Below are 23,638 nucleotides of genomic sequence, written 5' to 3'. Positions count from 1 at the left end.
GTCTGAGTTATGGTGCCTGACATACCTTCCTTGTCCTGTGTGGGACACCACATGATGGTCCGTAAGAGAAGTCAGGAGGGTCAGTGTAGCAGTTCCAGCCCTACTGTGTGTCATCTGTAAGGATGTAGGGTCCCCTCTGTTTCTCCCAAGGCACTCCTGTAATCTCCCTTTTTACTCTCCAGGGTTTTGCTTGAGGCCTCTTCTGAGTCTTCTGCATTCTCCTCAAGTTTCTCTGGTCTCTCCTCATAATCTCTTCCTCTAGGCTATCTCTTGTAGGTCTCTTCTGTGTCTCTCTTTTGAGAGACCCTACACAATATGAGTTAGAGACTGGTAGGGAATGCCCAATTCCTGATAGACTTATCCAAATTCTCTCGGTATCTCAGACTTGGGTCTTGCCTCACTGGCATTGACAGTCTGCCCTTTCTGAAAGTATCTCCAGATTTTCCCCATGACACTTTTGCAACTTTCACAGCAGTTAACAAGTTGTTTACTCTTAAATTGTTCCCTTATTCTTCTCCATTCTTTCATAGCTAAATTTCAGCAAGGCCCAGCCCACCTGACACACAATCTAGCCCTTATTCTATAAACAATCCTGGAACTCTTCCTATAGACTAATTCCATGTACTCATCATGTTTCAGTCATCCCCATGACTTTTGCAAATGAGTAGGTTTACAACCATCCTGTTGATATTTCTACCATGGCCAGAACCATTGCTTCTTGGAGGCAGACTTGGGGAGCAGGCTATTATGGTCAACTTGCCAACAAGCTTCCTCAGGCTTGTGTCTTGGAACTGTCAGCAGCAATAAATGCAATCCAGGGAGCCTGAAAACACAGGCAGTGCTTGGACTAATCTTGTGACTGAACTAAATACAAGGTACAGAGCACTGAAGTCACCACAACAGCTCTGAATTGTACATACATAGTTCTCAATGTAAGGTTAAGCCCTGAGACAGGAAATCAATGCTGCAGAAAAAGGGATTTTGTACATGGTCATCCCTTGCAACATATGAACATCCTTTTTCAGTAGGACTTCTATCTGCTTTATTTCAGATCAACAACTTTGTTCAGCTGCTGTGCACTCCAGCAACAAGTAATAGAATGAAGCAATCTGCAGTGTTTTGTGTGGGATCACTGCAGATCATTACAAAAGAAAGAATGTATGAAAAACAGTTGATGCCCCACTTTTAATTTCTTTTGTCTCTTGCTCAGACCGGGAGCGCAGAGAGGTCTGTTTAATTTCTGTTTTGTTTTCTCTGCTCTGCAGGGAGATAGTGCAGCAGTGTGCTAGGTGAGGGTTTATTTATTTATTTATTTAAACAAGTGTTAAGACCTTGCTTGTTCTGCTCAGGCACCACTTTAAGTACAAACTGAGGACAGCATTAATAACTTAGAGCAGCAGAGGACCAAGTACACCAGAGTATAGCTTAGCACATAGCAGAGTTAAAATGGGATCAGAGCCTGGATAAAAGATGGTATCAGCAGACTCCACCAACAATCCCACACAGTGTTTGTGTTGCCACCTTGAGCCATGACACCACGATGAAGTGTAAAGCGTGACCCTCTTTGGAAGAGAAGCAGCACACAAGTGTGTCATTCTTCAAGTTTTCCTCAGAGCACAGGTTAAGGCCATGTTCTTTGAGAAGGTGAAAATGTGTGGTTTGTACCTTTGCACATAAGACAGCCCTGCGCTTTGCATCCTGTCTCTAAAGACTTAATTTCAGAGTAAGAGAATAATACGTTATCAAATACAGAAACCATGGTGATGACTGTACTTCCACAAAACTGAATGGTTTTTCCAATTATGGAAGGAGCTGTGAAATGTAATCTTGGCCACTAGAGCTCTCCTACCTGTCACACAGATGTTCACAGCTTTCATCAAGCTGTGAAATACTCATCAAAATAGAAGCCTAATTAACACCTCTGCAAAAAGTCTGCAAAAAGTGACTCACCAGTGTTATGCTGTGAGCAGCAATAAATGGATTCCTTGGACACCACCAGCAATGTCATTCACACATGCACCTATGTCGGCCCTTGTAAAGGTGCACATTATCAAGAGAATTAGTCAGGGCAGAACTGAGACATATGATTTTCCAGGCTCCAAAGCAGATTATAACCTAATGATTACTTTCACAACACAGTTAAGACACACAAACACAAGTTGTTCTGAAAAGCTGCTTCAGTTATTAGCTGTTCATGGTAATCTGAGTACACAATGACAATCACAGGAAGAAAAGAGAGAGGTTTATATTTTTTTTAAAATAAACTTTTAATGTGCTATATAGGCATCATTGCTACAAAATCTTCCACCTAAACGCAATACTACACACTGTTACCACACTGCATTTTCACTGTACATTAAAAAATCTGGGAAGAATATTCCTTCACTGGAAAAATATCATACAATCACTTAAATAAACAAAGACAACATTACAGTGCAAACAAAATCCTGGTTTTATTTATTCTGCAATTACTCAGTACTTTCTAAAAGTCTTTTAGAAAAATAATAAAAAACCTTCCCATGGACAACCAATACTTTTGAGATGATTTCTTCTTGCTGAACCAAGAACCTTGATCTGATCCTTGAAGCTGTAATAAGCTGTATACACATTTGTATGAAGCAATGGATCCCAACCCAAAATTTGCAGACAGCAATAAAATGGCACCTGCTGGCTTCATTTGACATTTGATCAGGCCCCTGACAAGACAGGTCTGATACAATAGTTATCCCCATGAATTAAAGACAAAGTGCTTAAGGAAGCCAGGCGAGGCCTTGGTGAATGATGGTGTTGGTTTCTACTTGTAATTGCTGTTAGATAGAGTAGGGGCATACTCTTTTTTCCTTTAAAGAAGAAGAAAAGCAGACCATGGAACAGAAACAATGCCAGATTCAACACGCAAAAGAAGAAAGATGACATGTTTCTGTGCCAAAGGGCATGATAGTGTTGCTAGAGCCCACAAAGGCAAAGACTCAGAGCAGATGACACCGGATTCCTAATCTGTGTGAGCTCTGCCACCTTCATAAACTCCTACTCTGCTGAGAGAATATGCTAACTTAAAAGTGCCTGTATGCTCTTGTCAATTGGGTGATGTTAAGACAACAAAGAGTTCTGCAAAGACTTTAGGGAAGTAAAAAATGCATGTAAATGAGTACATGAAAAAGGGGGTGTTTGGTTTCACTTGGAGAAGATTGTTGTCTCTTTGTTCTCCATTGTGTTACCCTTCTCTCGGAAAACCAGAGAGTCTGTTCCAATGCAGCTTCAGATTCTGGGTGAGACAAGGGACAGTCTGACCCACTACCGTTGCTGCACAGAATGACACTATTCACATATGTGTGATCCACTCCTGTTCAATCTGCATTGGATGTCACATAAAGAATAAGGCAGGCTTAAAAGGAAACAGAACATTTAGCACCGGTGTTATTACATGGGTCATCCTTGAGATTCTTATCAGATTAGACAATACAATGAAGCACTACTTTTACAGGCAGTTAAGTGGTTATTCCATTACAATTTTCAGATTTGCACTTCTTTCTAAGCATACATTAAAAAAGAGTAGTAGCTAAGAAAGCTGAATTAAATAGCACACAATTTCACAGTCCTATTGCAGTCTGTAAAATACATAACCTGCATATAACCAGTTTGCTACTATAACAGCTGATGGGTTAATGCACAACATTCTAGACATATGTGGGAGATGGTTCAACACGAGGACTATAAGGCTATTGATTCCCCAGTTCCAACTTGTGCACAACTATAATTTTTCACTTATCTCATTCAATGAGCACACAGAACATGTAGAAAATATGTCTCAAGTGGATAGGCAATGAGCTGGCAGGACTAAGACACAGAGCAGCTTCTACAGTACTTCTGGCTCACAGTGACTGAAATACAGCAGGAGGTTTCTGCTCATGGTGAAAAAGAACACTGGCCAGAAGGTATGTGTCAAAGGGGCTGTGTTTTAAGAATGGCTTGGTAGACCAGAAAAACAAATTCTGCTCTGCTACATATCACAGTTCTCACAGCTGCAAAAGCCATCTCGTGGAAAGGCAGTGCGACACACACATGTTAGTCAGCTATATCAGTAGCACACCTGTTTGATCCAGATGAATGAGCAAGTGAAGATTTTGCCTACTAAAGCTTTATAAAAGCCTTTGACCACCCTCATGCATAAATAGTAACCCACATATCAAATTGACTTATCCTAACTACTTAAAACATTATGGTGTAACTGCCCCAAACAGAATTAGCTGCCTGTACCTACAAATGAAACTTGCAAATGAAGACAGTAAACATTAAGAGATTATTGTACCAAAAAGGATAAAAATATATAACTACTGTTTAATTACATCCCCTATTCATAAGTAATTGACCATGATTCACTCTCACAAAATTACTTTAAGATTGTGTGTTGTATCAGGGATGGTGATACTTTTGGTCTGTGTTTGGCCCCAGCCACCTGTAAGAGTTTTCTCTGCCAAGTCCACTGATAAAACGGGAACTTTGTCCTTGGAGAGAGACCTTCTTGTATAAACTGTATTAATTGGTGTTCTGTGATTGGTTCATCGTCTGCCAAGGACATTTGAAGAAGAAACCAAAGAGGAGGGGATGAAGTAACGACCCCCGACTCAATCAGGAAAGACCCCCGAAGCACAGTGCGCATGTGGAAGGGAAATTCCAAAGCACTCAAGCATGCGCTGAAGGGATGTACATAACCAAGGGGGTGGGGTTGAGAACCTCTGGCGGGGTGGTGCTGCCTAGGTACCTGCCTAGGCAGATGTAACCAGTTGATTGTTTAAAAGCAGACAGCTCGTTTTTTGGGTGAGCTTGCTCCACACAAAGGACCAAGTTGCCTTTAGTGGGGACGCTTGCTACGTGTGAGCCTGCTAACCCTCCAAAAAACACAGCTGCTGCAGAGGATTTTGTGGTATTCAGAGTTGGTAAGATAACCCATGAATGACACCTGAGTGAGTAGGGCATCGTATTTCCTCATTGGTTTCTCTTTCTCTCGGGTTCCCGTTTACTTTGGCCACTTCTTTGTAATAAATATCAGTTTTGTTGAGCTTTCAAGGGTGTCATGGTTTCAGATTTCAGTATGCTCCAAACCCTTTCCTATTACATGTGTCTAATAGGAGTTCAACATTTGACTACCCCAAGAAACTGCACTAAAAAATCCCAAACCCATCAATCTAAGTGACCAGAGCCAGAGACTCGTCTGCTAAGCAGCTCCTTCTCAGGTCCATCAAGAACACGCTAGCATCCCTCAGAGTACTTTACTCTTTCTCACGGAGAAGTTTCTCAGGGTAGCAAGAGAACAGAAGTTGTTGGTTTTTAACTGCTGAGAAGAACTTGTTGGTTCTTCTCAAAACATGAAGGAGCAACTTTTGTTGGGAAGCACTTTCATTCACAAAGAAGGTCTGGGAAGGTTATCTGCTCTCCTTGCACTAAAATAAGTTTTCTTTCTCTTATGTAGCAACACAGTTCTACAGGCATGCTTCAGCACAAGAGTATCATACACACGGTCCCATATGCAACTCTGCAGAGAGCCCACATTCACAAGACTAAATGCTGCCACTCTCCATCATAGACTCAAACTCTGAATTCTGGCAATGAATTCAGTGCAACCCATCTTACCTCTCACCTCCCATCCACAGGAAGGGGTGAGACTAGGTTATTAGAGTGTCCGCACAGCCACAGGGTAGAGCAAGGACAAGTGTTCTGCTCCTTTGATAGGCAGCTTTTTTGTGGTGTAGTAGTGGATGACTTCAGGAACACTGTCAAAGGGAGGGCTGTTCTGGCCCAGGATGTATTTCTCTTTGGTTTTCATCAATTTCATATGCATAAAACCTTGACTGCTCCTGCAAGAAAAGCAAAGTGTTAGTTCATGCTTGTGTATAGGGAAGCAGCACCATGACAGGTTCTCCTCATGATGTAGGGGGATCTAGGAGAACAAAATGCAAGTAGTTGCTGGCTCACAGGCCAAGATAGTGGCTAGACTGACAGAGTGACTGCCAGCTGCTAATCCCCACGGACAGTCCAACACAAAGCCAGGCTAAGGTAGTATTTTGTTCTCAGCACCTATGCTGCCTGGATCCAAGTGCAAGGCTGTGTTCACCCTGGAATTGATCCAGATGTGTGCCAGACGACAACCCCTTTCCTCACTCATGCCCCAACCCCCTCCCAGCCCCAAAAATGTTTTCCTGTGAACACTTATTTTCACTATAGCTAATCATTACTTCTGGACCCAAATATATCATTGGTGTTGGCCTGTCAGAGGCCTGAGGGTCCCTTCACAGACACAAGCTGGCCACGAGCCTTGTTCAGCTTAGGCAAGACCTGTCCTGTTCTATCCTACAGAGGCCTCAGGACAGACCTTACCCATCCCACCGTGGCAGTAAGTGCCCAGAACATGTCTCTGTGCATAACCTGGTGGCTTCAGCTGGGAAAACTTCCCCAGATAAGCATAACGCTGCACTGTTCTGAGCACAGGCTGCTATCCTGCCGTCTTTCTGCAGGCACAGACCATGGTGTGACTTCTACAGCAGAGGCAATGAATTCCTGGATAACCAGCCTGCCTGCACAGTGCGCTGTCATGCTGAGGGAAGGCTTATGATTACAGAGGTAAGAGAGGAGAGGCATGGCAACTGCCCTGCCTGCCCCTGCCAAAGCAACCCATCCAACACAATGCCACTCTGACGGGCAGAACCCACCCTGCCATACAGTACAGTAGGTGGTAAAGCTGACCTAACTCTTCCCAGCAGTGACCCTTCAGTGTCTGCTGTCTTCAGCACGACATACAGGCTACTTTTAGAGTGCAGAGTTTAGCCCCTCTAAAGAGGGGAGCAGAGGGGAGCCCCTCTAAAGAGCAAGGAGCAGCTCCTACACTGCAAGATATTAAATGAGGCCTAGAGGGTTTTTACAGCTTGCCTGATGTCCCCCAATCCCTAACTTTCTCGCTCCAAGCCATTGTCTCTTCCCAGTGTGTCCAGGGGCAAAGGTAATAGTGTTAAAACTGGAGTTGGTCTATGTCAGCAAAAACCCCACAATTTAAGATGACACAGAAAGCTACAGCAGGAAAACAAATCATGCCGTGCTAAAAACAGCTTATCTAAAATATGCCATTTTCTAGTTAGCAGGTGCAGCATTCCCTCTGGAAATGCCTGTAGCATAACCAAGCTCGTATCTTTCAGATGTACTCAACAATTCTCTGATGAAGTGAACCTTCCTGGGGGGCAGAAAACACTGCAGGCACTGTAATTATAGCTCTACATGCTTAAAATCTTGCTTTAAATATCAATTTCTTAGTGGAAAAAATATATCCCTCAAGTCATAATTGCTCTCCAAATTATTTCCCTTAAATAAGAGTGACTTATCCTTAAACACTTATTATGAGGACAGAGGTATTGTTTTCTTTCTTCAGTTCCCTATGCATCTGCCTTGCTACAGCATGCCTTAAAAGTGTGCAGATAAATTATGGAATTGCAGGTGCATGCTAAGTTTAGAAGTATAGCAAGGACTAGAGAACAGAAGTGCACTTTAGTGCAAAGACACTTTCTGCACTTTATAAAACTGTAAGACAACACACCTAATGTAAAAAAACTGCTACAAGCCATATATTCATAACAGAGAACTATTGCTTCTCTAAGAGTATCCCACAGTCAATGAGCTTACAGTATATGATGTCTGTGACTACCAAAATTACACAAATGAAAAAAAAATCTGCTATATTATGACAGGTCAGCCTTCACAATCACTGATTGTGAAGATGAATAAAAGATAATGTGACATTTGGCTCATTTAGCCATTGAAAGCTGACTGCCTAAGACTAACAAAGCTCAAGATTTTATTTGCACACAGCTTTTCTGTTAAAATGAACTGCTAATCTGGATCTCTGTGGAATATCCCAGATGATTCAATTGCCAACTGACCATGTGCAGATGAAAAACTGTGAGGCTGTCTTTCTCCAGTTATTCAGGCATCTTCATTCTCATCTCCTCTGATTATTCAGTGACATCTTTAACAGCTCTCAGTCAAGCACTAATTCCCATTTTCTTTTCAGGACAGTCTGTTGGAAAACTGTGAGGGAATGGATGGCCACCTAACCTAGGATTTTGATTGTTGAAAAGCAGTTATTTCCCACCTGCATACTGTCTCATGTCCTACCCCCTTTGTATCTTCTCCACTTCAGCAAATGTGATGTTTTGCCAGCATTCACAGTTAGAGCAGATTAAAATCTAGAGTTGCCCTTTTGTAGGTCTTTGTAGTATTTTGTGTCAAATACTTTTCCTCCTTCACTCCCTTTCTGCCTTCTCCTAGTTTCCAAAAATTACACTGTGAATCTGCTATGTGCCCTCTTTGTTCCAAGTGAACTGATCTGTCACTAGCTGCAAGCAGAAATATCAAACCAGACAATTCTTGTCTTCTAGAATGAAGAACAAATTAAGTTTGAAGAAAGTCAGCTTACCACCTTGAAACCATGCCCTTGAATTAAACACTTCCAACTGTATAAGGTTTGAAGCTGTTCACATCTACACTAAGGATTCTTCTGTGCTGTTTCTCTTTCTTTATTTGCCCTTGAAGTTTGTCCTTCTGTCACAGACTCTCCTCTTCTGGTGTGCCTGGACTCAGAGAATCAGTGCCTTTAGTAACTGGTAAGGGCAGAAGGCACCTACCCTTGATTAACAGTACTACTGCTGCTAGACCAGTGACCAGGATTAAAGGGACACTGTTAGAAAGGAACCTGGAAGTCATACTCCTCCCTCTTCCTGTCCTCCAAATTCTTTCGATTTAAGCTCTGATTTTAGTACACAAAGACATTACTGAAATTTCAGGTAGTAATGGGGAAAAAGCCTCATGGCTGAACTGGCTGTAAATCAGTTTCTGCTTAGGTCTTGAAGCACTGTTGGAGTCTACCTGAACAAGTGCCTGACAGTGAGAAGTCCTGGTTTTGGAATGCTGACTTCTCAGTTCCTTTAACAGCAATACCTATTAGAACCTGCCAGGCCCAAGGTTTTCAAAGAAGAGAACCTAAATGACAATCCCAAATTCACATATGTGAACACTGATGACAGCCAGTATCTTGGAGAGACGAGACATACACATTTTGCAAGAGAAGACGCTGGGACCTGACCTAAGAGGTGATACTGTTACTATGTGAATTCTGAATGTCATTGCAGTTTCTCAAATGTTGCAACTTTTAGTTCAATTGAGGGAAACCATTGACAAAACATTGCTACTGCTCTTCCTCTCTACTTTATTCTCTCCTTTTCCTTTTTGCAACCATTCCCATGAGTTTCAAATGCAGAAGGAGAGAATTGCTAGTTGCTAATCCCTGCACCAAATTGCTTTGGAACTCTTAAGCACAGATGTTTACACAGACACAATACTTGATATATGACTAACAGTCACACCTTGTTTAAAATGTTTGGCAACAGAACCATAAAACCAAGTGACTTTGAATTACAACTTTCCCACACGTTTTCCTTCAGTTTTCAAAACCCAGTGAGGATGGGAAAGGAATTGTGCAGACAGCTAAACAGACTCTGGGTTTTTTTGATCTTACGCCTGAAGTGTGATAAAAGAACATTAAATAAATATTAATTAGGTATTAAACCTAGTATTTTTTTCCAGAAAATGTTAATGGCTTTGAAACATCATTTATGTTCACAATCAGAAAGTGTGGCCAAGCCTTCTGAAAACTACTTTTGCTGAAGAAAGCGCTGTTTTGTCAGAACAGATTTTCTGCATTAATTTTGACAAAATGTCACTTGAACGAGGAAAAAGAAGCAACAGTTTTGCAGTAACATCAGAAAAAAACACATTCCAGTAATGTAGAAAACACATATTGTGTTGTTTTTCCATTCTGAAATGCTTTTCCAATTCATGATTTTGATTTATATTACATGCTGTCACTTTGAACAAAACCTATAATGTTTCATGTCAATCTACAGCAACAAAGAAATAAATTGAAACCTCCTCTGAAAAACAAAAACTCACTTTTTTCCCCCAGATGACAAAAACTTTGAAAAATCCTTTACTGGAGGCTTTCAGAGGCTGTCCTGTCTACTGCTTTTTCTGTTTCAGCTCTGCTTTTTCAAGCACAGAATACACAGTGCCATCATTCTACATCTGGCAGACACTGTCTCCATAGTAAAGTAAACAATGTCTCCTCCCCTACAAGCAAGAGCTAGTAGTGTTCATTTGCACCCAAGATATGAAGATCACCTTATTGAGCCCAGGCTCCATTCTCTATAACCAGCTTCCATCTGCTGCTTTGAAGGTAGTGAGGATGTTTAGCTTGTTGGCACTCTGTAGAAGTGACAGAATCCTTGCTGCCTACTAACAGCCTCCTGGCTATTACCTGTCAGTACTACTTAGGCTGACAGCAGACTAGTAATACACTTCTAAATATTTTTCTTGAATCACTGATTTAGAGAGCCATCAAAAATCCCACTACCTCTTTACAAATTGTATTGACAGGAAGAAACTTGTATTTTTTACAATATCACAAGAGTTACTTACAAGAACATATTGTGCGTTTTAAATCATCTCAAAGATACAAGTCCAACATTTATCCAAAATCCAGAACTACCCAAAGTCTATGTACTTAGCTTTGGAAAACAGGACCACTTCCACAGATCATGTTGACAAAAAAAACTTTGCTTGCTGATCCCTTTACTATTCAGGGAAACCACATGCGTGCTTAGCGTCCACAGGATCACGATGTCACTGACACCATCCTCTCTGAATTCAGCTCTGTAATTCCAGTGGCTATGATTGTGCAGAAACTATGTGACAGAGCACAAAGCAATGCCCACTACTATTTTTACTCACAGTTTGCACTGGTGAGATAATCCTAACCTAAAATTCATGGCTAGGCTTCGCAAACAAAGATTTGGGAAGGGCTCTACCCACATTTGCTACAGGCGCGCCGGTGGCTAAATAGGCCAATGCAAGACAGACAAGATCAGTTGCAAAAGGCACAGCAGAAAGACTGTTTCAGTTTAAGAAAATAAACAGTAATGTAGGCATTCTAATAGGTCAATGTCTACTACAACATCTAGTTTTGAAAACTGAAGTCAGCTTGTAAGGTGTAGGCTAAATTTAAACTTCTATTGAGTTTTAGAGATGTTTCAACAAAACATTTTAATCTCTTTAGTTACTGACATTGTTCATTATCAAGTAATCTTAGATGAGGTCTGATACACTACTTACTATGTGACTGTTTTAATGTTGGTTTGCATTAGTCTCCAATACAGTAGACATTAAACTCATCAACTGAGTTGCGTTTGTTCTTTATTTATAGGCTTTACGCTGTAAACTATGTAGTCGGCCCTTGAAAGTGAAGTGTCAAAGCAGAACACTGGTATTTTCCACACTCATCACACGCGATGTTTCCATATTTCAGCATGCTCCGAGGGACAGCCCCCTATGCCGGTAGCGCCGCCTCAGAGGGGCGGGCTGGGCGTTCCCTCCCAGGCAGCTCCATTTTCCTTCCCATCCTCCGCCCCTATCCCGGGGCAGGGAGGTTGTGGAGCAAGCGCTGGGCTTGTGCCAGGGCCTGTGCTCAGGTCTCCACCCAGCAGAAACAGCATTGAAGAGAAAAGACAACACAGAAAGAATCGTATCCTGCCGATACCATCCAAGGAGCATCATGCTGAAAAAGATTGTGAATAGGGTTGGTGCGAGAACGCAGCCTTGTTTCACACCATTGGATATTAGAAAGGGCTCAGAAAGTGCGTTGCCATATCTGACTTGGCCGTGCTGATCCTCATGAAGTGAGGTGATCATTTTAAGGAACTTGGGGGGACAACCTAAACATTCCAAAATCTGCCACAGACCTGGTATTTGTTCTCAGACAACTGCAAGAGAAGTGTAGGGAACAGAACAAAGGTCTCTATGCAACCTTTGTTGATCTTACAAAGGCATTCGATACTGTGAGCAGAAAAGGTCTGTGGCCTTGCAAAGGGGAAATTGTGACTTGAAAGGATTACCTAGTAGAGCCCAGTCAGTGGTTGGTCTTCAGTGAGCAAGACTGAAACATAATAACCCTATCCTGAGGTGCTGTTCTATTGTTACATTAGAAAGGCACCTCTGAGAGCTTGATGTGCAGTGAAGTAATTGCTTAACACCTAAAACACTTAAGACATAGTTCTCCCTCTTCCCTTTCCACATCTACTTCCAGCTTGATAGTAAAGAACAGGTCTAAGACAAGGAAATCACAACTAGGTGTTTCAATGGCAGCCAGAAACCAGGATTCCTGGTCACAACAGAGTTACCAGAGCAAGGCTGTCCAGTTTTTACCAAGCCTTGTGTAATTAAAACTGAGTGTAAGAAAAGAGTGAGTGGGTGTGAATGAGCCAAACATCTACAATCCTGAAGAAATACAGAGAAAAGGAAACACAGGGAACAATGCAGCAATGCAGGGTTGACGGAGGAGGTACAAGAGAATGTACAGTTGCCCCTCGGGCCTTGGGGATCATTTCGTTCTGGGAAGGTAGATCATATTCTTTCCCTCTTCTACTATGGAGAATTTAAACAATACTGACAAGGAGATTCAGCTCTCTCACAATCCATAGAAGGATGCTTTTAGCTTCAAACACTTGCCATCAACAATAATAATTCTGTGTTTCTGACATGAGCAACACATGAATGTATACATCAAAAATACCTTCTCTGATTCCTGCAGAGATAGCCAATCCACGTGCAATTAAATGTCCGCGGGTAAACTACAGTATCTCAAAATGACAGACACTGGCATGAGCAACTTAAACTACCTCAATGGTTGCTTTATGTACAGATGCATTTTAATTTGGTAATGAAGCTGTTTTGATGCCCGTTTCATTATATTTGGAATGATAATTTTTTGAATTTGAATCAGACAAATATCTCACACAAATTCCCCATGCAAGTTAAGCCTGTCTGGCCCTCTCAAAGTCCACAGAACACAGAAAGGTTTCCTGCTATAGGAAAAGAAAGTCTACAGAGATGACTCCATTGAGCAATACTCAGTTATATTAAAAGAAAATAAGCATGTGCTACTTTTCAAATACAGATAATATTTGGGTAGATTCTCATTGCTGTGTTTTGGGAAACATAACCTTTTGCTACTAGAGAAACGAAACCCCAAAAACTAGAGTAAAGTGGTTTGAGTGGTTCTTTAGGTTTTTGTGTATGTGTTGGACTTTGTTTATTGGTTTTGTTTGTTGCTTTGGTGAGGTTTTGTTTTTGTTTTTTGGTTTTTTTTAGGAAAAGCTTGCCACATGAAGGTGCAGTACAGACTTTAAATCACTGTTACTTAATCTCAATACAAAATCAGGGTGTCATTCTTCCTTTTCCCCTGAAGCAGATATGTATGATATTTAACTGAAAAAAATGCTGACTCACACATGCTGGTGAAGGTCCCCAAGAAGCACAAACACACCTAAGAGGGAATATTGTAGTCCTGTGCAAAGGGACTACAAAAGGATACTAAGAGCCTGAACCCAGCTGTCCAAAATAGTAAAATATAAATTTAACTGTCACCTTTTGCTCTGGAAGTTGTGCTTCGGTTCAGTAACAAAAATCAGTGGGCTGATGCAAGAATTAAGTGAAATACTTAAAAAAAAAATGCATGTTCCAAGACTTCCATGAATTTAAGGGAAAATTTAAGCCTAAACCCAAAGCACGTGCCATTAATGCTTCAATGTTCAAAAATATCTAGAGACCAACTGTGTCAGAGCATAAGCAGACCAAATGATAAAAGAGACAACAGGAGCAGAACTGCACTTCTAAAGGAAGTGTATTCCAGTTCAAAGCAAATCTCTGTATTACAGAAAGATCCCAAAAATAACAGCAAAGGAATAACGATTTAGAAAACAGTCCTACAAAATACTTTTTTTTTTAAGTCTTAGAAAAGAATCTTAAAACTAGTTTAAAAGATGCACTTCCTCTCAACCCAAAGTGGGGATATAATACCAGTTTGAAATTTACTGTTTAGACCATCAGACCAAACCAGGTTAGAGTAGATGTGGGCCTCTGTTTCTAATGAACCTATGAAGGTAAAAATGGATCAGCTTTTGTGCTATTCATAAAACTTTTCTTGCTACCATCAACATCACCATCATCCCAGCAGTAAAATGTGTCTTCAGACACATGAAGAAACAGTGTAAAAGGCAAACTGGCAGAAGTAATGTTAGTTAAAAAGGTAAGTAGGCCTGTGTCCCAGACCTACTTGAAAGGGTAGGTTCCATATCAGACCCTATCCTGTAAGACAGAAAGAAAGGAAGCAGTTCCCTTTAACCTGTACGGTTTATACCAAGGTCAAGGGGCTTCTTTTTCTCCTGCACAGAAAACCTTAAAAATCTTCCTCAGCTAGAAACTGAAGTGAGCTTAAGACCCTGCCCAGGCCAGGAGGGTTGAACTAAATGGTCTTTGAACATCCCTTCCAACCCAAACTACATTCTATGATATGTTGAACACAACATCTGTAATGCACCCTGCTCAGCCTAAGGTAGGTGAGATAAATTCAAAGCACTGCTAAAATTGGAATAATGCTCATTTCCTAATTCTGTAGATTTTCATCCTTGATCCTGGGCTTTTTACTTTCAATAACTGTAGCAATGCTGTACGTCTCTACTCCAGTAAAGCACAAAAACCCAAAAGGGATGAAATCCCCAAATAATACAGTTCCTTATTCAGCCTAAAGCATAGGCAGCAGGAGCATTTCAAATCAGAGCCAGAAAAAAATTAATCCAAGTTTATTCAGTTAAATGGGCACCAAATGAAGACTAACATCCCCAGACTAGAAGGTACTAATTCAAGGACTGTGACTGTACATAACACAGGCTGACAGTCCCAAACTCTATCCTTTGGAGCTGAACCAGTATAGCAACAAACTGGATAATCTTCTCTTCTTGCACCAGAGAAGTTATGGTTCATAAATCACATTTATTATGTTTTACTAACAAGTACTTACTTCAGTGAAAGAGAATAGTCATGCTTGCTTGTTTGACTGTTTCTTACAAGGTAGCTACACTCTTTACATAAACGTAACAGGTTTTCTGCATCTGTCCGACTGATTGCTCCATGATACCATCTAGAAAAAAGCAAAGAGATTAATACACACAAATATTCCCACTCACAATGCTTTCAACTACTTAATTTCTTTAGGTATGACTAGTCATTAATATCACATGGATATCTTTAGGATCTAACAAATTATGGATAAAGATCATTATCTGAAAGTTACCATTACAACTTGTGGAGGCCTGTAGTTCCTGTCAGCTGAAAGAAAAAAGATCAGCATGCATCAAGACTGGTGTAGAGTTTTATGTAAGAGATTCCCATTTAGAGTAACACATTACATAATCTGTCTTGTAAGAAGCAGATCCATGATACACACATTTGCTCTATTTCATCCCAGTGGCAGATCAGTTTTTAAACTAGTATACAAGATAACAAAAAGAAAACAAAAGCAAACAAACAGAAAATCACGCATGGAGAATATGAACAGTTAACAGTCGAAAAGATTTTCTAAAATAAATCTTTGAGGAAGGAGAAAAGTGATAAAGTGTGAAGATCTATAACAAGGACATGTTCTAAATACAGCTGTGGCAGCTCAGAGCGCTTTATGCAAATCCCCTGTGGATCCGTGTAGCCAGTGCAATCAATTCAGGGAAAAAAGGGAAATCAGCAGAGGAGATGTGTGTCCTTCATTAAACTGACCACTGCAAACAAAGAACCTCCTCAGCACATGCTGCTCTGTATCAGCTTTTAAAATGTCACACTCCCCTAGTAAGTGCTTCGACCCTTCCCTTAAGTTTCCCAATCAATGTTATGTGTCTAGCCCTGTACTGGGTCAATCACACCTCTGAGGAAGATCTTTCCCTTCCTGCAATTACCAGATACACTTTGAAACATGATGTGACACTACCATGTCTCTCAAGGTATACATCAGAAGTGCTTTCTGTCTGTTCTTACCAGGAACTGTTGCTGGATTTGTGCAAAAAAATTTCTTCCACTTGTTCTTCTGAATTAACTCTAAGGCAGATGCTCCAGCCACAAGGTAAGTGAATAAAGACCAGATGGATCCCTTTGACAGAAGTCATGCTCTTAACTACCTTGTGCTGGTGTCAGCTTCATTGTCAAAGCTGATGAATGAGTTAAAAAAGAGTTGGGGCTCAAATTAAAAATTCATCGTATGCTTGGTTACAACCAAAGTCTGCACCAGAGAGAACGAAAAGGAGGTTATATTATTGTATATTCACAACAAGCTAGTAAGGGAGGCCCTGAGCGCTTAACCACTTCATAAAAATAGAGACACAGATAGAAATGTTTTCAGGCAATGTTCTCCCTGTTTCCCTTCCGATATTTACTGCTGAAAGGTATTTGTCAACAAGCAATTTAAAGACTAGATTGTCTTCTGAGTGCGAGGAAATAATATTAACACAAGTGTGAATCAGAAAGTGGATTTGGGAAAATTTAAAAGCTATTCCTATTAGCTAGAAATATATTAGGGCCAAATAAAAAAATTCTTTATATTTTTATATTTATATCCCCCTTGCCAAAATCAGGGAGATATCCCAGACCCTGATATTCAGAGGGAAGTATTTCTTATATTCTTCAGATCTGGTGTTCCCCAGCTGCCAGAGAGGTTCATGGAAAAAGAACGCAAGGCTGGTTTGAGGAAGAAAAACCTGCTTTTAAGAGCTGGAAGTAAAAGAGCAAAGTATGAAGACAACTGTTGATGAGAGAACATCTGACTCATATCTGTTTAGATGGGATGTATGGAAGCTGTTTTGGCTACAGCTGAGAGTAAACAGCAGTATCCAGTAATTGCTTGTGAGTCATATACCCATGTATATGGGACACTCAGATTGCTCCTGTTCCTGCTAGCTAGTGAGATAAGCATAGTGAGATAACTCAGCTTTAAGTTCCTGAGAAATTTGCTGTTTCAATTGTATTGGGTCTGTTTGCCCTGGGTGTGCTTTTTTTTGAATGTCAACATATAGGTATTTGTGCAGAAAAGGTGTGCATTGAAGGTCAGTGATGTGATCTTGAAAAAGTGAAATGACAGCTTGTGAGAGACACCAATGCAAACACACAGGACAACCTGCATGTCTCCTAAGATAGCCTGAAAAACAGAGGCACACAATGCAAATTAAAACAGAATTCAAAAATAATCACACACTTTGACATTTATCAAGACCTCCTCCCAAGACTGTAAGTACCCTGATTATGATTTATATAATATTCTTCCTGATGTCCCTTGCTTTGTCAATGATCAAGTTTCAGCCACCTAGGGGCCACAGCTCCACTGAAGATAGGACAGTAGCATCAATTATAAAAGTAAGTATAATCAGTTTATTACAGCTCATATAATGTACAACACTACTCTGTTTCTGAGTTGGTCAGAACAAAACAGGAAACCACCAGATCTTGATTATAAGGCTGGGAGGGATTCACTTTCAATAAGACAATGGAAACAGCAGAACACACTTTCTCCTTTGCACTGTTATTGAGGAAATAGAACAAATTAATTTGATTCCCCTGGGTCCATGAACTATGAACTAAGTTCATAGTTTCCAATTCCTTAATCACAAGTAACTAAAAATATTTTCTTGATATCCTAACACACCTTGGTATTTCTGCCTGTTTAGGGAATTTCCTAACCTAGCTATCCACTTATTAACTTTTGTGCTTCCTTTCCTCTAGACTGTGTACTCCTTTCTACAGCAACAGACTCTGTTTTTGTAGAGAAAGATGGAAGGGTTTGGCAAGTGCTGGGGAGATGTCTCACAGCACTAAAACTTGAGCAATTCGAATTATTATGAATAATCTATGGTACAATAAATCTAAAGTCTTCCACTTTCTGACACATTACAGTTAACTGTGCATTCATTTCAGGTTTGATCCTGCATTCTGAGGAATCAAAAATAACCTCATGTCACTGACATTTGAATAATTAAAGGAAGAAAAACTAGCTCTGCAGTTTTTCAGTTGTTAATATCAATTGCAGTTATATGTAACTGCAACTATACTGAAAAAGAAAACTACGCAACAATGTATTTATGAGTCAAAAATTAGTTAACAGATACTCAACCTCCTGCAGTATTATAAATGTATTTGGGGGGCGAGTATGGTGAGCTGGAACCACCAAGTCTGAGGAACAAATTTACAGTCAAATTTATAGCCTTTTAATCATTTATTTATCTAACAGTATTTCACAATAACGGTTGCTACTTCCTCTGTTGGAGATAAGCACACAACCTGTCAATGAGCAGATGGTTCAAAGGCTGAGGTTGATTAGATGGAACATGACACCATGCAGATGATATTACTCTCTGTTTCAAGCTTAAGCTTCCAAATATTGCCTGTAAAAATAGAATGTCAAAGGAAAAGAAATTCTGGAACTACCTGCTCTCAGACACAATGACAGGATTCTCTCCTACTGATGATTTGAAGTGCAAAAGGATTGTTAAACCTCTTAATACCACCAGCATTCAGGAACAAAGTATTCTCACAAAGCACATGTTCACATACATCCTAAATTCTGCCCTCCCTCCCCTGTACAAACAAATTCTGCATCTGAAGTAGAATGATAGTTTCTGGAGTGGGCCTGCCTTCAGGGATTCAAGACGCAGCTTCCTTCTTTACTGCATGAATCCACTGGCTTTTCAGTGCCCACAAGTATCAGTCTAACCTGTGTAAATTGCCCCACATGAAGATTTTTCTTTGTGTAACAGGAGTTCTGGCCCCTTCTATGAGGCAGCACCTTTGGTATGACACAGGATGGCGGATCATTCCATCACACAAGCCACTCTGTCCAAGTCGTTCAAGGAAGGGTAACAATGAGGCAGGACAAAAACCACTTTTGTGGATACCAGACATTCACTCCACAGAATTCTCTGAGAACCTGATTTTGGAGCTGATAAAACTGCCTCTGAACACCACTCTCAAGTTTGACACCACCAAAGCAGAAATAAGTCTTTTTTCTGAAAGCTTCTTAAGTGGTCTTATCATTCTCTCCCTGAAAGAGTATCACAGCCAGATGCAAGGCACGTCTGATATATTAGAAATGTTATGAAGTCACAAAAATATGGAATTAAGGCAGCTTTAAAGCAGGCTTTTTACCATGGGATATACAATTCTTTTCACAAATGCAATATAACCAACATGGTTGAAAGTGAAATACCTGCATATGCTTGATAGATAAAATTCACTGTTCCCAACATGAGTTTCCCATTTAAGATTATTCTGTCCCCCACAAAAGTTACTTACACTTTGCAGGATTAATAAAGACTAGTTTTTTTGTGAGCACAAGGGATACTGAGGAGGGCAGATGGACAGCAGGATCTGGGCACTTTCTGCTCCTGTAAGTGGGGAGACAAAGAGCTAGAGAGCAATTACTGTGCTTACTTACATCTGCTTTTCCAGTTGAATAGCTGGATCTATTCTCTCTCCCAGGATCCCACAAAATTCTGGACTGCCATGTTTGATGGGTTTAAAGCCTCCTCCAGGTGCTCTTAATTGCCTGTGCTGGTCATTTGAGGGAGAAGGAGATGTTTGCCGTTTCCCACTTCCATTAAACTGGGCTGTAAGATACACAAGAGTTACCTCTCCAGGCAAGGTTAAGAAGGACCAAAAGAGTTGTAGCATTTAGAGAGGTTTCACACCCCATGGAGAACAAACATACACCCACTAGCATTTTTTATGATGTATTGTTTTATCTACAGAGTTATATGTATCGTGTAAAAGTGTTTCTTACTACGCAAAGTAGTCCTAAAACTCTCTTTCTTTTCCAGTAACAAAAGCCACACTCTTCTAAACCTTGCTATAATAACTAGTACTTATCTTAACATTTGTTACTTTCATCCCCCAGAGATGATGCTCTTAAATAATTAACAGTAACAAGCTTTTAGTCACCTACCATAATTCCAGTAACAAACAAGTGAGAACATCAAGAAATCCACCTTGCCTCAGTTTATGTGGTATCATCCTAACAGTGATGACAGGCAGCTAACACCCATCAGAAATACTGTCAAGCAGCAAAGAATTAACAGTGGTACTTATACAACACTGGCACAAAGCTTTTGTCTTTAAACGCTAGAAAACAAAGAGGTGAAAACAGAAAACAGCATTTGCTAGTTTCTTTCACTAACTATACTATTACAAGAAAACCAATATGACTTACTTTGCAAAGCTATAATTTATTAGAGCACTGCAACATCCCTAGGAAAGCACATAATAATGATGTCAGTGTCCTCATTCTACACTTACAGATTCCACATACCTGTAATTTAAAAATAACTGAAGGAGAGAACGTTGACAAAAAGAGTGAAAGAAGCTACCCACACCATATTCCTGATTCTCACTGCCTTCTATGGTTTGCTGCTTCATCAAAAATTAACATTTCCACCCTGCAGATGACTTTATTTCAAGGTCATCTACTGGGCACCAGGCAGAAAAGGCTTCACTGTATCAGGAAGCAAACATCGCAATGTGCACCAGCACAAACAGCTCAAGCAGCTCCTCTCTGAACTTCAACAGCAATATGAGAAAAAATGTTGCCAGGTAAACTGAAGGGCTCCCCTACAAAGTTACAGGTCTTATGCATTTAGAACTAAACTTATTATAACACACAGCCAATTAGGCATGTGGCTGGTAGTACTTAGTGTTTTAAAGCAATCTATACAGCAGGAAGACAGCTAGAATGTTCAAGTTCAAAAAGATAATGCATAGAGACGTGCTGGACATGGAAAGTGTTTTGGAGCTTTTTATATATATATATATATATTTATATGCTTTCTTCATGGGACATAGGACAACTCCAAATTTCTCCTCTATTCAGACAAAGTAGGCACAAATTTTTGCCAAAACTGGGCAAATGTACTCAATCCCATTCTTAAGTATGCATGGCAGTAATACGCTGGTTCTTTCTTAAAATATAAACTCAGATTTAACCTCATTACTGGGTAATGAAAGCTAATTAGCATAAGAAGAAGAAGAAACATTGCATGTGCATACTTGCCCATGACATGTATGAACAGTATCATTATTTCAACTGTAAGAAAAACAGTGTAATCAGGAGACTCTCTGAAAACCAGTGAACTTAATGTCAGCTTCTGACCAAGGAGCATCTTCCAGACACTAAAAAATTCAGTTCACAAAACAAACATGAAACCCAGCTCTGACTGCAAACAGCAATATCTTTACATCATAGAATCATAGAATGGCTTGGTCTGGATGTGACATCAAAGATTATCTAGTTCCAATCCCCTTATGGCAGGAGGATGTCACTACAGGTAGTGATTCCACCCACTAAACTGGGTTGCTCAGAACCCCATCTAATCTGGCCTTGAACACTTCTGGGGATGAGGCAACCACAACTTCTCTGGGCAACCTCTTCCAGTGCCTCACCACCCTCTCAGTAAAGAACTTCTTCCTAACATCTAATCTAAGTCTCTCCTCTTCTAGTTTGAAACCATTACCCTTGTTCTATCTTTATCTGCCTGTGTAAAAAGTCACTAATAGGATGGTTAAAGGTAGGATCTATTCTCCAAAAACAGCAAAAAGTTAAATTTCAGATGTTTTTGAATATTTTGGGTTTTTTTCTGTCTGAAAAGCTCAGACATGTCTCTGGACTTCTGCCTTTTTTTTTTTCCCTTTTTGGTGGTGGTGGGGTTTTTTTTGATGTTGTTGTTGTTTGGGGTTTTTTTTGTTTGTTTTGATTTGGTTTTTTTGGGGGGGGTTGCTTTTTTGTTTGTTTGTTTTGTTGTTGTGAATTAATTTGTCAGGAAGAAGCAGCCTTGAAGGGATAACCAAGCAGATTAAACCAACAAGTGAGATACAACCTTGTTATCAGGTCTGAGTTTTGGTTGCTATAAATCCCCTCTTAAAACCTACTGTATACACAGTGAAGGTTCAGAAGCCTAATTCCATGGAACTGGCAGTGTAGTTCTTTATTGCTAAATCTGTTTATCACAGCCATTTCAGTTACAGAATACTTGCATACCTGACACTTCCCCATTCTCTGTGTAGCCTCTCTTCCACTGCCCTGTATCTGGTGCCATACCCCAGGGGTGGTGGCATGCCAGAACTCCCACGCTTCAAGCTCTGTGCTTTAGTAGCCAGCAGAGGAGACCCAAGACTGGCATTTACAGATTGCCCTTCAAGTCCATGATCAGTGCTGGAAACTACTACCAAATGGCCCTCTTCACAGCATAAGCCCATATATTTTTTAAGGTAGATGGGTTTTACAAACTTCACATGCATCTTGTTTACCCAGAGGTTTGCTATTCCCCTCCCGGCAGTCCAAGAAGGCCAGGTTTCTCATAAACTCAAATGGAAGCCAGTGTCAGCCTGATACATCTGAATGGGCTCTTCGGTGCCCATGTTATCTTCCATCTAGCCAACAGGGTCTCCCTGGTGTTAGTCATCTCCTTTTCTAGCTAGACTTGTGTACCTGAAAGCTACTTTGTTCCTATTACTTTGCCAACCTCAACTCTTCCCGGCAAACCAGTTTGCCCAGCTCACAGGAGTTCTATCAAGACCTGCCCTCTTCCCAGAAGAGCCAAACACACATCTTAGCTTCAGCTGTACAGCTTCCAGTAAAACAAAATTAAATTTGTTTTTGAAGGAACTCAAGCTGCAGACAGTCAAAATGCTGCATTCCAGCTCTGCTACACAGAGGCACATCTTTCTGCACTTCAGAAGTCCCTGGGCTACACGTAGCTTGCTTCATCTACAGTGTCACCATGACACCAGCTCCATGCTGAGGAGTCAGGGCACAGATATACTTCCCTCAACCTGAGCAGATTTCATAGCCTGTAAACACTTTCATTCCACTTTTCAGCTACAGGTTGGAGATAAATAGGTTTTAGCTATGCTTCAGCAATAAATCCTGAAATCACAGCAGAGGAACAAATGTTTTCCTCAAAAGACTTGCATGAGTAATTAACTTCATGATAAGTCTAGTGTTGCTTGCCACTTTGGTTTGTTTCTGAGATCTATCACCTGACAAATCAAAAACATGTGCTGCACAAATCTGTTTGCACTTCACATCACAAATACCTGTTGTTTCCTTCAGATGAACTTCTCAAAATAGAAAATTTTTAGCAGAGGGTACCTTCAGGACCTCTACAACTCCAAGTACTTAGGGGATGGTAGTTGTGAGCCTGTAAAGTGGGACTTGCCCACTACCAGAATTTATAATACCACTTAGACCAACATTGTGCTTTTCAGAGAAATCCACCTCAGCTAAGAACTAAAAAGAACCTCATCTGGTCTAGGTACATCAGCTAGCTACATTATAGAACCACAGAATAAATCAGAAGAGCACTTCATACATCTCAGCAGTGGGTCAATACTTCTCCATCACAAACTTTCCACTCTTTCAAGTTGGACCTCCTCTTTCCTTATTTTAGACATCTATAATAACCCCTACGACTTAGATGTAGAGACACCAGATGAAACAGCAGCTTGAAACTATGCTTGCAGTCAATCCTTACACACTCCTTTGTAACAAATAACCAGGTACCTAAGATAAACTAAGTTATAATGAATGGCAGATGCAATCAAAGAAATCTAATCTCAAAAATTGTTTACTCTTCTTATTTTAAATAAAAATGCTACATGCTGAACCAATAAGGAATCCAACCAT

General features: G+C 40.4%; 1 protein-coding gene across 1 annotated transcript in view; it reads right to left on the bottom strand.

Annotated features, from left to right (window-relative positions):
- Window positions 1-2,248: 2,248 nt before the first annotated feature.
- The window catches only part of SHB (SH2 domain containing adaptor protein B), a 60,755-nt gene continuing 39,365 nt past the window's right edge, over window positions 2,249-23,638 (bottom strand). Inside the window, exons 4-7 of the mRNA XM_027709685.1 lie at window positions 19,400-19,571; window positions 14,954-15,073; window positions 5,632-5,855; window positions 2,249-4,579 (exon numbers count right to left, since the gene is read on the bottom strand). Of these exons, the coding sequence (XP_027565486.1) occupies window positions 5,672-5,855; window positions 14,954-15,073; window positions 19,400-19,571 (476 nt within the window). The 3' untranslated portion in view covers window positions 2,249-4,579; window positions 5,632-5,671. The remainder of the gene's footprint in view (window positions 4,580-5,631; window positions 5,856-14,953; window positions 15,074-19,399; window positions 19,572-23,638) is intronic.

Source organism: Neopelma chrysocephalum, unplaced genomic scaffold, assembly GCF_003984885.1.
Source record: "Neopelma chrysocephalum unplaced genomic scaffold, ASM398488v2 Primary Assembly neopelma1_96821, whole genome shotgun sequence".
In the NCBI taxonomy this organism is placed as follows: domain Eukaryota; kingdom Metazoa; phylum Chordata; class Aves; order Passeriformes; family Pipridae; genus Neopelma; species Neopelma chrysocephalum.
This window is presented reverse-complemented; position numbering and strand designations above follow the sequence as displayed.